The sequence below is a fragment of the Curcuma longa genome, chromosome 21 (assembly GCF_044706935.1).
Source record: "Curcuma longa cultivar G26 ecotype Majalengka, Jawa Barat chromosome 21, ITB_CL_G26_1.1, whole genome shotgun sequence".
Classification (NCBI taxonomy): Eukaryota; Viridiplantae; Streptophyta; class Magnoliopsida; order Zingiberales; family Zingiberaceae; genus Curcuma; species Curcuma longa.
The window spans coordinates 12082235-12097118 of record NC_133881.1 but is presented as its reverse complement, the minus strand read 5'-3'; the positions used below and the strand labels follow the sequence as shown (position 1 = coordinate 12097118).

General features: G+C 33.7%; 1 protein-coding gene across 1 annotated transcript; it reads left to right on the top strand.

The window, feature by feature from the left end:
- The first annotated feature begins 580 nt into the window (after nucleotides 1-580).
- On the top strand, nucleotides 581-14636 carry LOC141814604 (glucose-6-phosphate isomerase, cytosolic). Its single transcript, XM_074702542.1, has 24 exons — nucleotides 581-710; nucleotides 1251-1305; nucleotides 1392-1468; nucleotides 1585-1666; nucleotides 1735-1782; nucleotides 2190-2345; nucleotides 2419-2515; nucleotides 2650-2692; nucleotides 3596-3663; nucleotides 3753-3837; nucleotides 3932-3980; nucleotides 4864-4936; nucleotides 5014-5074; nucleotides 6704-6770; nucleotides 6854-6910; nucleotides 7005-7058; nucleotides 7130-7258; nucleotides 11715-11778; nucleotides 11881-11954; nucleotides 12031-12084; nucleotides 12183-12251; nucleotides 12417-12506; nucleotides 12666-12773; nucleotides 14268-14636. The coding sequence occupies exons 2-24, from the start codon at nucleotides 1255-1257 to the stop codon at nucleotides 14313-14315; spliced, it is 1704 nt and encodes a 567-aa protein (XP_074558643.1). The 5' UTR covers nucleotides 581-710; nucleotides 1251-1254; the 3' UTR covers nucleotides 14316-14636.
- The last annotated feature ends 248 nt before the right edge of the window (nucleotides 14637-14884 follow it).

Below are 14884 nucleotides of genomic sequence, written 5' to 3'. Positions count from 1 at the left end.
ATTTTATCTATAGGATGAATATTTATGTACACATAAAAGTCGACATGTATAATACATATTATTTAATATTTTTAATATATTTATGTGAAGTATCTTTGGATTTAATAATATATTAATGCTTTCATTATTTGTTTAGAATATTTATTATTTACTTCATATTTTAAAAGGCTTCTTCTTATTTTCAAAGGTAAACGTCATTTGAGAATTCATTATAAAAAGTCCTTTGTTTTTTAGTTTTACCTAAAAGGCTGCCTTAGTTCTAAAATCATCAAAGCGCACTTGTTTTTATTTTTTATTTTTGAAAATTATAAAAAGATGCCTCTTTAATGATTTTCAATCTCTTTTTGAAAATTTAAATATATAATTCTTTAAAACTGTATTATAAGTTAATTAAATTTTAGTTAAAATGATTTGAAGGACGAGAGGAGTAAAATAAAAAAAATGAAGCCCTTTAGCGCAATTGCAACGTTCAGTGGTAGACTTTATAAAAAGATAACTTATAAGGTGCTAAGTGAAGTTTACTCAGTTCTATCGAAGGGTGATCGTGACGGAGCGATCCGGATGAGATAATATATATGCGAGTTCCGAGTTCCGACGGGCAAAGAGTTAGAGAGCGATTCCTTTGCCTCCTGTTTTCTCCCGACGCCGAAGAGATAGAGACCTCTCTTCGCCTTCCTCGCAAGATTTACTGACTCCGCCGACACTCGTTGGTAAATCAGGCCTCTAGTTGTGTTTTATTTTGATCCGCTGTCGGTGAAGTTCAATTTCAAGCATGCTATTGTTCAGATCTGAACATTTTGACTCTTTTATTCGTTTTCCGTTGATTTGGCTTTCTTATTGACACCATTTGGCCTCTACTCCGTGTTTTCTCTTCGATATCGATGATCTACCTTTTTTTTGTTCCAAACTGTAGCTGTTCCTTTTCCCCCAAAGATCTATTAACTAGATTTTTTTTTTGCATCTTCATTGTATAATGAAACAGTAGAAAGAAGTATGGGAATTATTTTAGAAATTGTTGAATACAATGCTGATCGAACCAACATAATGGACGTGATTATTTTTCCTTATAATGGTTAACATTTTTTTTTGAATTTCGAGTGCTTGTATTTAACAAATTAGATATCTTCCATAAGAATTCAGAAAAATGATACAATAATTGATAGTGGTGTATTCAATTCCTCCAAGAATTTTTAGTTTGGTTACCACATGTGTTGCCAATGGCCAATGGGATAACTAATGCATCATTTCAGACTGATGGCATCAGCATCTCTTATTTTCGACACTGAGCCATGGAAGGACTTGAAGGTTTTATATTCCTTTACCATCATGATTATTTTCATAAAGTGTTTGTTCTTCAGATGCCTCACATTTGGTGATTCGTCACCCTGCAGGAACATGTCAATGAAATTAATAAGACACATTTGCGTGATCTCCTGAATGATGTCGAACGAAGCCAGTCAATGATGGTGTATGATACTAATTAGTTTTGTTATTTTCCATTTTGGGAAAAGCCTAATGCATGTTAAATCGTTACTTTTAATTCACTTTGAGCTTTCTTGGTACACTTATCAATCTCCCTAACAGAGAGCATGATGGGATAATTTTGGACTATTCACGGCAATGTGCCCGCCTTGACACCATTGATAAACTTTTTAAACTAGCAGCGGTGGGTTGTTTTTGAACCTTATTCTTATTGTTAGAACATTTTCCTAATTGCTTATTTGAATATTACAGGCAGCACAACTGAGACAAAAAATTGATAGGATGTACAATGGAGAGCATGTAAGTAAATTTCATGGATACAATATAATAGTGACTTCACTTGCATTTTATGCTGTTCTTCATTGGGTTTTTGTTCCTAAGAGGGAACTTTTGCTGGTGTTATTGTGCCATCTTGATTATTGCAGAAGACAAAGATGGTAGATATGGTTATCATGTGAGTTTACCCAGTGATTCAGAATGTAATATATGCTAGTTTGCATTTTTGTCTGTTATTTTAGTTTTCCTCTAGGTATTCCACCTAATAAGAGGTTCTTGATTACTCTTCATTATCCAGACATATATTTAGTGTTTCAGTTGTTATGGGTTCAATGTTCACTTTTCCATTTGCATAGGGATTAGATTGTTTTTACAGTCAGGCCTGATAGGATTGTGGATACTTATGGATGAATTATTCTTTAAATTCTCAGATAAACAGTACTGAGAATAGGTCTGTTCTGCATATTGCTTTACGAGCTCCGAGAGATAAAGCTTTTTACAGTGATGGGAAAAATGTTGTACCAGATGTTTGGAATGTTTTGGACAAGATAAAAGATTTCTCTCAAAGGGTGCGGAATGGCTCTTGGGTAAGAAGAGAAGATGTTTAAGTTGCTCGGTTTCATTGTCAAGTTGCTCATTTTAATTTAGTACATGACTTAGGTTGGCGCAACAGGGAAGGCATTAAAAGATGTTGTAGCTATTGGTATTGGTGGCAGTTTCTTAGGCCCCTTATTTGTGCATACAGCTCTGCAAACAGGTGAATCAGTCAGTCTCTATGTTCTTTTTTGACCCATGCAAATTCTCCTGCATTTGAAACCAATGCTATGTTTTATATGGTCAGACTGAATGTAAATGAAAAATCTAAGTCATCCTATCATTGAATTCTTTTAGATCCAGAGGCTGCAGAATGTGCTAAAGGACGACAACTACAATTGTAAGTACATGAAATAAGTGATCATTTCAAGACAAGAGACATAATAACATTGATGGATAGAGCTACTTGTTCTGCCATTTGTACTATTTAATTTTTACTCAACTAATGCACATGCTATGAGTATTGGCATGTCATCCAGTAATCAACAAGTAGTAATATAGTGATTAGCTCTACTTGCAACTGTGACAGTCATCCATATCCAACTGATATTCCTAAGTCACTTTTCTAGACTTAAGGGTGCATCTTCTAGGACAACAAAATATGTTTTTTATTTTTTTATATCAATGATTCATTTTTCCATGGCAATTTTAGTTTGTAAGATCTAAATAACTTTAAGGTTGGTGATACATGAAAGTTAATCCAAATAAAAATGTTTATCAATAGTGTGTGTTATGCAAAATCTTAATATGTCATGGATATATTAGGCGGTAAAGCAAGTTGCATGGCTTGATATAAGTAACTGAAAATATACCACTCAGTATAGGTAGTATGGTTGGTAGGCATAAGTGGATTTTGGGGATTATCTGATCTCTAGGTGCTAGAAATGACATTATTGTTTGTAGCAAACCACTCTCAATCACCTTTATGAAATATTTGTATGATCCTTCAATGTGTGTTGCTTGCTTATGGCTAGGAAATTTTAAGGTCCTGGAATAATACTTATAGATTGAGATAGTCTTACAGATTAAGGTAGCCTTACTTATTGCATCAGTAACATGGTGAACTCCAATGTAAATTTTATGCCAATTAACATGTTATTCATAAAGTTTTCTTACACATACAATTTAGATAAAACCTATATAACATAATTTTTTTCTTGGAAATCTCTACTACTATTCAGGATTTAGAAAAAAGAAAATAATATGGCCTATTGTAACTGATATTTAATACAATTTCCTGTAGTCTTGCTAATGTTGATCCAGTTGATGTGGCTCGAAATATCAAAGGATTGAATCCTGAAACTACCTTAGGTAATTGCAAAAATATTATCTACTTGAAAAACTCCTCCAGTGCTATCCTATTGCATATTTTTAACTCACTTTTCTTTTTCTCAATGCAGTTGTGGTGGTTTCAAAGACTTTTACCACTGCTGAAACTATGTTGAATGCTAGAACAATGAGAGAATGGATCTCCTCTGCTCTTGGGTTAGATCATCCTAAGAATGGTTTATTTTATAAAGTTCATTGTTTGGTTTTGGCTCTTCTACTTATATTTACATATCTTGTTCATTTATTGCAGTCCACAAGCAGTTGCAAAGCATATGGTGGCAGTCAGTACAAATCTTGTGGTAACATTCATTTTGAAGTATTTTGCAGTTCTATACTCTTCTATATTCCGTGACGCTTATTTCCTTCTTTATCTGATTTAATAATTAGGTGATATCTTTTGCAATGTGATTTACTTGCTTTCTGTTAAAGTTGATTGCCTAAGCAAGCACAAGCATTTATATTGTTAGCATCCCCCTTCCTAGGATTTGAACCTGATCTCCTATTCTACATTATGTCAAAGTTGATTGACACCATTTATGCTAAAAGCTTGAACCCTTAGGAAAGGATTAATTTATATATTTATATTGTTAAGACTTGCAAATGAAGTTACATTTTTAAAAGTACATCACATAAGTGTTAATGTATATCTTTATCTTTTTTACCCAGACAAGGCCAACATGCAACTAAAGGTAAGGAAACTATATGATATCAGACGAACAACGGTCAACAACTAACAATGTTTTCTTGGTTTAATTCAGATGTGAGGAAATTCTTGGGAATATCTTATTATATTTCTTTTTCATGGAAGGTGGACATACCATGTGGATCAAAACATAAGAAATTTGATTGTATGATAACAAATCAGTATCTCTAGAAAGCAAGAATAATTCCCTGTTCTGGGAGTGTTTGATCTTCTACACACATATGTAGCTGGTATTTCGGGAAATGGAAAATTGAATTTATAAAAAAAAATATTGAGGCAAAAAGGCTTCGGCTGGGAATTAGTACAATAGAGAACCTGGAGGATATAGTACTTTCTGGAATTGCCATTTTCTTCCATGCTATGATATGGTATCATCCTGTTTTTTTATCATGTTCTATTCATTCTAGACAAGCTGCTAAATATTAGGAATCTTTCTATCACTATTATCAAACTCATAGTAATTTATTTTGTTATTACAGCTTGTGGAGAAGTTTGGCATTGATCCTGCAAATGCTTTTGCATTTTGGGACTGGGTTGGTGGTCGCTACAGTGGTAATTAGCCTGATATTTCATGATTTTGAAAATTCTATCCTTTGGAGATTTTTTTGATAGTGGCTATTTTGATTCAGTTTGCAGTGCTGTCGGTGTGCTTCCACTGTCTCTTCAGTATGGTTTTCCAACTGTTGAAAAGTATGATCACTCATGCTTATTTATCTTAACACAATGAGTTTAGTGAGAAGCCAACATCTAGAGTACTTTCACATTATATTTTCACATACTTCAGGAAAAAGGAAACCATACATGAATAATTAAACAGAACTCAATTGGTTAAATCGAACAAGCCTTGTTACCAGAAATTAAACATCGTCTGTTACAAGAATTCTCTTGCTTTCCTTTTGCATTTTTGGTGTTGCTTTTGTCTGGTGTAATACTATACATTTTGTTCCATCAAAATAATATGAATTATTGATTATAGTTAATACCTTGAAAAGACAGAGTATTTTAAGACCTGAAATTTAAAAGCATTGAAGCATTTATTTCTTATATAATTGAGTTTGCTTCTCTTACCTCCCTATGGAGAAAAAAATGTCATAGAATATATATATCAAACAAGGGAACCTTGTATGTCATGAGCCTCTGACAACATGAACTCTAGTATGTACCGCTAGATGTTACAATGATCACAATGGATCTTATTCATAAGGCTGTCATGAACCTTGAACAACATGAACTCTAGTATGTACTGCTTACAAATGTTACAGTGATCATAATGGCTCTTATTCATAAGTCAAGAAATATGAGTGCTCCTACTTTCATCATATGCATCTACTATATAACATTAGTTGAGAGAATAAATGAGTTAATTCTCTAGAAAAGTGATTAGTATGCAGATATATTATATATTTGCACTCCCTTATGTTGCAACATACATATCATTTAAACCATTTCCTATATAGTGCTGAAGTAAATCACAAACTGAAACAAGTGAAATCATAGGGCATTCCTTGAACTTACTATGGATACAAGTGAAGAAATGCTTAAAATAAACTTGTTACATTGAACAGATAAAGGGTCCAACTTAGTCCCATAAGAATGATAACATGCCTAGTTTGCAGAAGAAATGATAACAGTCGAAAGATTTTGTAGTTCTATGTTAAAGCCATACAATTTTCTTTCTTAACTCATGAAATTGAAGATCTGCATGACTTCTAAATTTACAAAATAGAGAAAATGTTTTAAAAGACTGGAATTGAGAGAGAAAATTTCACCTTAAGTAAGTTTAGCAAACAAGTTGCAGTAAAATCACTTTGGCATTTTCCATTAGTTCCTATACTGTAAAGGTTCGTCATGTTTTCTAAGGCTGCATAATCAATGAGGTGGTACTGGGATCATTCAAAGGATGGATATTGAGACATCCATCTGATATCCTAGCTTGGCAAACACAATTTTCTTTATCATAACTTTGCTAAAGAGCCTCATAATATAGGGTTATGGTTGACATGTCATGGATTCAATCCATTTAAGAATATGAATGTAACTTACAGTACAGGGTTAGTTATTGCTGAAGTTTTATTTTATTTTATTTATTTTCTCAAGACATCTTGATCTGTGAAATGGCTGTGTAGTTTTTCTTCACTGAACATAAAATATATTTAAGGATTTAATCCTTCTACTATTTTACACTTCATTTCTTCAGTCTCAATGCTAAAACACATACTGTTTATGTTGTCATTTCAGGTTGTTTGTGTTAGGCATTTAGTATAATTCTCTATGATAATCTTAGAAGTTTTCTTACCTATTTTTCTGTATCCACTGAAGATTTTTGAATGGGGCTTCCAACATTGATGAACATTTCTACTCAACTCCCTTTGAAAAAAACTTACCTGTAAGAGTTATGACATTTATTTTGTTTTGATCTCCATACAAAAGGATATTCTCATAACCAAATACTTTTGTTGCTTGAACCAGGTACTTCTAGGTTTGTTGAGTGTATGGAATGCTACATTTCTTGGATATCCTGCGAGAGTAAGAAATCCTAGTTTTGTCACATGCCGATCTGTCCTGCATTTTTTGTGATTTATTATACTAGTAAAACAAAAATTTTCATCACTCTATCCAGGCCATATTGCCTTATTCTCAGGCACTGGAGAAGTTTGCTCCGCATATTCAGCAGGTATTTGATATGGTTTTTGCTTTGGAGCAATTCTTGTTTTGGCAAAATTTTGTAGTTATGATATCCTACAGGTTAGCATGGAGAGTAATGGAAAAGGTGTATCAATTGATGGTATTCCTCTTCCCTTTGAGACTGGAGAAATAGATTTTGGAGAACCTGGAACTAATGGTCAGCACAGTTTCTATCAGCTAATTCATCAGGTAACATTCTTAATGAACAAAACTGACCTAGCGTAGAACTACATTAGTTGTGGACAAGTGAGATAGAATTAGAAACAAAAATTGTGCAAAAAGTTTCCTCCAGCAAATACTTCTTTTATGTCAAGGAAAATTTTGTGCTCTGTTCAAACTCAGCCAAAAAACATAACTTACAACATTTAGGACAATACTTCAGAAGCTCTCCGTGTCTCTCCTTTATGAATATGCTAGAATTCCTATTATATAAATGTAATTCAAACTTGCTACTCTGTGTTACCTGTTACATATTATTAGTTGAAAACTTGAGATCAAGTTTTTAATGCTGTAATTTTTTGTTGTTTTTGTGCTGTTCAGTAATACATTCCTTTAGATTAACAATTGAAAGTCAACTTGGTCGGTTGTCATCTCTAGAGCCATTTGTATGTCTAATCAAGTTATCTGGTATACCAAAGATGTTGGGAGGAAAATGAGAAACACATTCAGAGCTGCAGTTTTCCTGAAGCTGAAAATAACAGTGTTTTAAGAAGTGGCTGTGCAAAAATATTTGGCAAGGGCCTACATTGCATATGCCATTCCAAATATTGGGTTTGGCTCTTTCAACAGCCGAGTTACTAAAACAAGGCCACATAATTTATGTGGTTGCATAAACTATTGAGGATAACATTTTAAATAGAATGGGGTTCAATTTAAATATGTCGATAAGAGTGGTGTAAATATTAAAAAGAACAATAGCAGTAATTTATATGGGACTACACAGAAAAAAGAACCTTAATAATTTTCCTGCTTAACATAGCAACGCCACCTATTTGTTCTGTTAGATGTTTGTTGCGACAATTCTAATCATTATTCCTTAAGTGTGTCATCTTCCTGCAGATTCCCCAAAACCTGTTTTGGAATTCCTTTGTCAAGATTGCTTTTACTGATTTAAAATTACTTTTCTTTTTCTATAGATTTCGTTTCCAGATTGTTTCCTGAGATTTTGTTTTGGAGATTTGTTTCTACCTTCACTAACTGTTTGCTCCATATTAGATTGTAAGAACCTATCTAAATCTGGACTTCACTGGCTCTGCTTCAAATCTTTAGATTTCCAAATTAAGAGTTTCCAGCTCCTCCAGATTTCCAGATTGATTTCTGATCAGATTGAAGAATTTGCACTTTATTTCCAAATTGCTTCCTACATGGGTTCTATGATCCCTTTGCCTGTGCTTTGGCAGTTCTCCTATAAAGTTTCTGAAATTCTTGTTGCTGCTACATCTGTAGGAAATAAATCAATCTATGCAATTTTCTAAATCCTAAGAAAGGTGTTTCTACCATTAATCTATCTATGGAGAAGTATCTACAACTCCTTAAGTGGAAGACTTCTAAGAGTGCTTTAAGCCAGTAAGTGTCTTTCCTGGTCATGGCTATAATTCTACTAATTTCGCAACACAGACTGCTAGATCGACTACGCACATTCTAAGTTCAAGATCCTCTGAGTATATGTTTGCTAGCAACTTTCTGTCTTTGATCTTACACCTCCATGTCATCCTATCCATGCCATTCTAGCAGATTGGTCTGTCTTATCTGTGAAGGGCATTGGCCATGTCACTCTTTCCTTATCTTTACCATTTTTTTGTATTTTATATGCACAAGTTTTCTTTTAGTTACTATTTACAAGCAAATTCACTTGATCACTACATTGCTCAGGATTCAAGGATAGGAAAGGTGATTGATGCAAATATGAGCCTCAAGGATTATATCAATTGACAATGGCTACACCCACATCTTCTCTATTAGTTGATTCTTCTCCACTCTTAATTCAAAGTCGTCTAGATTATCTAGCCTACAAACTATGCAAATGGTGGTTCTTGGTCTCTCCAATAGCCAAGTCAAGAGTGTGCGTCTTTCAACCATCATTTCCTCCCATTGTCCATAAATGTGCTACCTTTTTCCTTAATGCCTTCATATGTTTAGGGGCCCAATCATGTCCCTTTAAAACTTGGCTTCAGATGTTTTGTTCCCTTGATTATTACTCACACACCACTTGGCTTTTCTTACCGAAAAAATATACTGATGCTTTCCTCCATCCTTATTGTTTTTCTGTGTTGAGATCAAAACACAATTTAGAACTTCAATTTGTGTATTGAGCAGTGATAATATTAAGAAAATACTTTTCTGTGCCTTTCAATCTTTCCTCTCTATTGATGACGTCTTTTATCAATCTATATGTCGTTTTGAGTCCAATAAAACAAGTGGTTGAGACAGCTTGTATATGGTTACTTAAATGAGACTTCCTCTTAAGTTTCACTGCATGCTACCTTATAAATTGTATGCCTTCTTAAGTTCTTCATAGACAAATTTCTTTTACAAGTTTGTTTCCTATAGATGCTTTTTTACTTTCACCTTGTGTCTTTGGGAGTACTTATTTTGTTCATCTTTTATCTCTTAGTAGAGATAAATTATCTCCTGTCATTCTTAGCTATTCTCACATGCACAAGGGATATCAATGCTACTCCTTTTCTTGTCATTCTTCAAGAAGCACACTTCTTCAGTACCAAACTATTTACACCCGAGTTTGCTACAGATGTTTTGTTCCCTTGATTATTACTCGCACACCACTTGGCTTTTCTTACCGAAAAAATGTACTGATGTTTTCCTTTTTGTTTGTCTGTGTTGAGATCAAAACACAATTTAGAACTTCAATTTGTGTATTGAGCAGTGATAATATTAAGAAAATACTTTTCTGTGCCTTTCAATCTTTCCTCTCTATTGATGGCGTCTTTTATCAATCTATATGTTGTTTTGAGTCCAATAAAACAAGTGGTTGAGACAGCTTGTATATGATTACTTAAATGAGACTTCCTCTTAAGTTTCACTGCATGCTACCTTATAAATTGTATGCCTTCTTAAGTTCTTCATAGACAAATTTCTTTTACAAGTTTGTTTCCTATAGATGCTCTTTTACTTTCACCTTGTGTCTTTGGGAGTACTTATTTTGTTCATCTTTTATCTCTTAGTAGAGATAAATTATCTCCTGTCATTCTTAGCTATTCTCACATGCAAAAGGAATATCAACGCTACTCCTTTTCCTGTCATTCTTCAAGAAGCACACTTCTTCAATACCAAACTATTTACACCCGAGTTTGCTACAGAGGTTTTTCCTGTTTATATTCCAATTGTGTTCTCATTCCTACTCTACCATCTTCCACTATATAGATCCCAGCAGAAGCACTAACGTTGGTAAAACAGATGAATTATAGATATAAGCTTAAGGTTGAGCATGTTATAGCTACTACTTGAAACTCTACTCTTTTCTAATATCATTACTAGTCTTGTACCCCACTTTTTGATTTTCACCTCCCAATTGCTTTTTGGAAAGGTCCCTGTAAGTGCACGACATAATATCTTGTTTCTGAGTGTATCTTCGATGTTTCTCTATCACCTTGCTATTCTGTCTTCTCTTCTTTGGCTTCACATTCCATTTCTAAAACTATTTCGGAGGCTGTCTAATCTGAGAGGCTGATAAGCTATAGTTGATGAAATGATCCCACCCTTACATGTTACCTTGTATCTTGGGAGAGCAAAAAGTAACTGTTGTGATGAGGTTGAGTGTAGAAGGAGAGTACATCAATGATTCCTGCTACATGTGAGTTTATTTGGCTCAAAGAAATGACTAAGCTAAGTAATGTTTAGAGTGAGCCAACGTACTTATATTGTGATAATTGAGCTGTTATACACATTGCTTCATATTGTGCCTTTCATGAGTGGATAAAACATAATTGACATTGATTGTTACTTTGTTCATGGTGCAATCTAGGAGGAGATCCTCATCGTTCTTGTTAGTTTCAATCATCAGGTAGGTAGCAGATTTGCTCACTAAATTTTTGAGAGATCCTAGACTCATTAAATATATATTTTTTAAAATTACCTTGGAGGGGAGTGTAGAGGACCAAATTGTAAATATAATAGAGCTCAATTGTAAGTATAATAACTGAGGGGTGTTAATATAAAAAAAAGATTAATTCTGATTTTATTTAAATCAATTTCCATCAAATAATATGATTGCTTAGATTTTGTTAAATATTCTCGATGGAGTGTGTGGGTTGGTTAACATGTAATTTTATGTGTTATGTTTTCTATTATACTGTTGGTTATGTTCTTATGTAAGTTTCCAATTATAAATTGCCTAGGTTGATAAATATGATTGGTCAATTCAATATTATGATATATACTGCTATAAGTATTATGCATCCTTGTCAGTATAATTGATGTTAAATATCGCCTTATTATGGATCACATATGCATATAAATTCTTGCATACTCTGGCTTTTGAGCCTTTGTTTGCTTGCATGTCTGATATGCTTTTAAGAACCTTGAAAGGTAATGAAATTTGTGGTTGTCTTTATTTAAAAATGGATGTTTTTCTTAAGTATTTTATTGTGTATCACCATTGATTTTTAAAATTCTTTGGTGTATTTAGGGTCGTGTAATTCCCTGTGACTTTATTGGTGCAATCAGAAGTCAGCGGCCTGTTTACCTGAAAGGTATTTAAATAACTCTCTCAACTATGTGTTATCTTTTGTTTGCATTTATAGTTTCCATTAATATGCTTTGTCTACATTGTATTTGTTTTTTCTACCTTTCAGGTGAAGTAGTGAGTAACCATGATGAGCTCATGTCAAACTTTTTTGCACAGCCAGATGCTCTTGCTTATGGGAAGGTACCTCCTTAATTTTGTTTTATTTTTGAGGCTTACAATTTTTTAAGTTTATTGCTAACAAATGTTGGTGTTTCAGACTCCAGAGCAGTTACTTCTTGAGAATGTAGCTACCCCTCTTATTCCTCACAAGGTGTTATTTATAATAAACTACCTTTGCTTCTGTGTTTTAATTTTTAAATGTGTGATTTTGGATCTTTTTGTGCTTAACATGGATATTTCTGATTGCAGACCTTCTCCGGCAATCGTCCTTCTTTAAGCCTACTATTACCCTCTTTAAATGCATACAATATTGGACAGGTTGTTGCAAGTTAATGGTTTTTCATGTAGTTTAGCTTTAGGATCTTTTCACTACTATTGCATGACATATTGATTAGAAGGATTATAAATAGGCATCATTTTTTGCTTTGGTACTTTCCAGAATATGTTCAGGTATGACTGATGCTAATATTTTTGATTCCTCAGCTATTAGCAATCTATGAGCACAGAATTGCAGTTGAAGGATTCATTTGGGGGATCAACTCCTTTGACCAGTGGGGTGTGGAGTTAGGCAAGGTATCACTACTTTGCTCTTGAAATTGTTTACTAATACATGTTGTGCTCTAGGTTATACATACAGCTAACTTTTGTTACAATCTTAATTTGTTGGCTTATCTTTTCTTTCTTCAATTCTTCTTTTCATAAATGGGTTGGGTTTCCTCTGTCAAAACTCAGGTACTGGCAACTCAAGTTAGGAAGCAACTGCATGTTTCTCGCACAAAAGGAGAGCCTGTCCAGGGTTTCAATATCAGCACAACCACTTTGTTGACAAAGTATCTTGAGGTAATTTTTCTGGAATATGATTCATGATTACTAATGTTTCTGCAAGTAATTCATTTTAATGATTTGGAATTTCTAATCTGCCGTACAAGCTGGTACTTTAAAATGAATGTCTATCACAAGCTGCGCTTCAGCATCAATGTAGGTGCCATAGCAATACTACTTCAGTATTTGTGTATTCAGCCAATAGCCTTAGTTGGCGGCTGATGAACACTTTCATATTCAAAACAAATTAAAGAAACTGGTATAGAAGCCTAGTTTTAAAAGGGCGATCATATAAGTGTATGAAGTGAGGGATTACACTAGATGCAGCATATGTTATTCCAATATGCTGTTTACCTTGCTAGGTGATTGGCCTGCACATACACATGATGACTGCTGCTTATATGCATCATAGGATAATGATTACGCGACTTAAATTGATTTTCAGCAGATTTAATTCCAATACACTATTTTGATCAAATTAGTTTTAGCCAAATAACCAATCAAGATGCAGTGTATGGAATTATATTGAGTGCTTTCATACGTCAAGTGACGAACATAACCTTTTAGTATAGAATGTGCATATATAACTGGAATATGTTGTAGTATGGTTCCACATGTGTCCCATGTGATATATATGCTTTATGCAGCAGTTTGATCATCTCTCGTCGCAATCTTTTGTGCTTAAAAATTGTTGAGTTACTTCTTTTTTCTTTGTACATCGTCTGATTAGATTCCACATAGGTTTCTTAGGTAGTGCATCTGACATTGAAGATTTGATTAATACATTAATGTTCTCAAGAAGATTTTTTGTTTCACGTGTCAATTGGCAGTAGTATGATATGAAAGAATAATTTCTTCAAAGTTGACAACCTTATAAAAGGTAGATGAATTGTACTTCTTTTATTTTTATTTTTGAAAACTTCTCTTTCATTCATCATCTGCTGTTTGAAGGAAGTGATTATGTTAAGTGTTAGTAGTTTTTTCTGAAGAATGTATTCATCCAGTTCTGAAGGGTTCAAGTTTGAACAAAGAAAACCTGCATGGAATTGTGTTACTTATTATGCCTTTATGCGAGACGAGAAATGCGCATTAAATATTGCTCAAGCGGCATAGTAGAACCTATGCACTCGTATGATGTAAGAGCATTAGATGAGCACTAATTGTAAGGCTTTCTCGCAGTCTAGATTGCAATCATGGTTTGGTTTAGGAACTAGTTCATACTACCATGGTTCATGATTTCTTCTTAGTTGTGTCACGATATGAATTCCTTCATGAACCATTTTTTTTCTTCCTTTTTGAATGTTTATAATCAATTAGTAAAAGCATAGTGGCAAGACCTTTTTGAGCCATTAGCTTCTTTGTATAGGGCACAATTAGTATCGACTTAAAGATTCAAATTGCATAGGCAAAGCATTTACCAGTCTGTAGTATCAACTTGAATTACTTCAAAGTATATCATCAATGCTTCATGAAGTTGTGTATTTGATCTATCTGGTGTTTTATTATCTGCAGGCGGAACCGGGTATCCCCTCCGACACCACCGTGCTTCCGAATGTGTAAAGTCGAATCCAACTATGTTTCGAACTCGGGTAGTGCCAAAGAAATAAACCTCAGTTGTAACCCATGGCATCCGCCAGGATTGCAGCTCGACTCATACATAGTATTCTGTTTCCCTTGTTTCTCCCAGTTTGCATTTGGTGCCAAGGCTGAGCATCGCGGCCATGGCTCTAATACAGTCGCTCTGTCAAATGGTAGTCCGATCTATTTAGATAAGCATATTTCTTATCGTAGAATCCATCAATAATCCTACCATTGAATCGTGCCTAGATGGGGTTCTTTTGATATGTATATACTTTTGTTTGTTGTTGCAACTTTATTATATGCCTTTTTTGACCTGTTATGAAAACAAAAATTGAACAAAAAAAATATGAAAAATTTATGATGTTTATCAAGATTTCTTACGTGTTAGAAAGTTTATTTTAATGAAAAATTTAGTCATAATTGAATATGATGGTTTTAATTTTTGATGCATAAGCTAATTTGTTAATAGTTTATGCCTCAAAATAAGATTCTGGTCTTGTCTAACTTTTAAAGAACCTTAATAGAAGATTCGTATCTTCTTTTAAGCA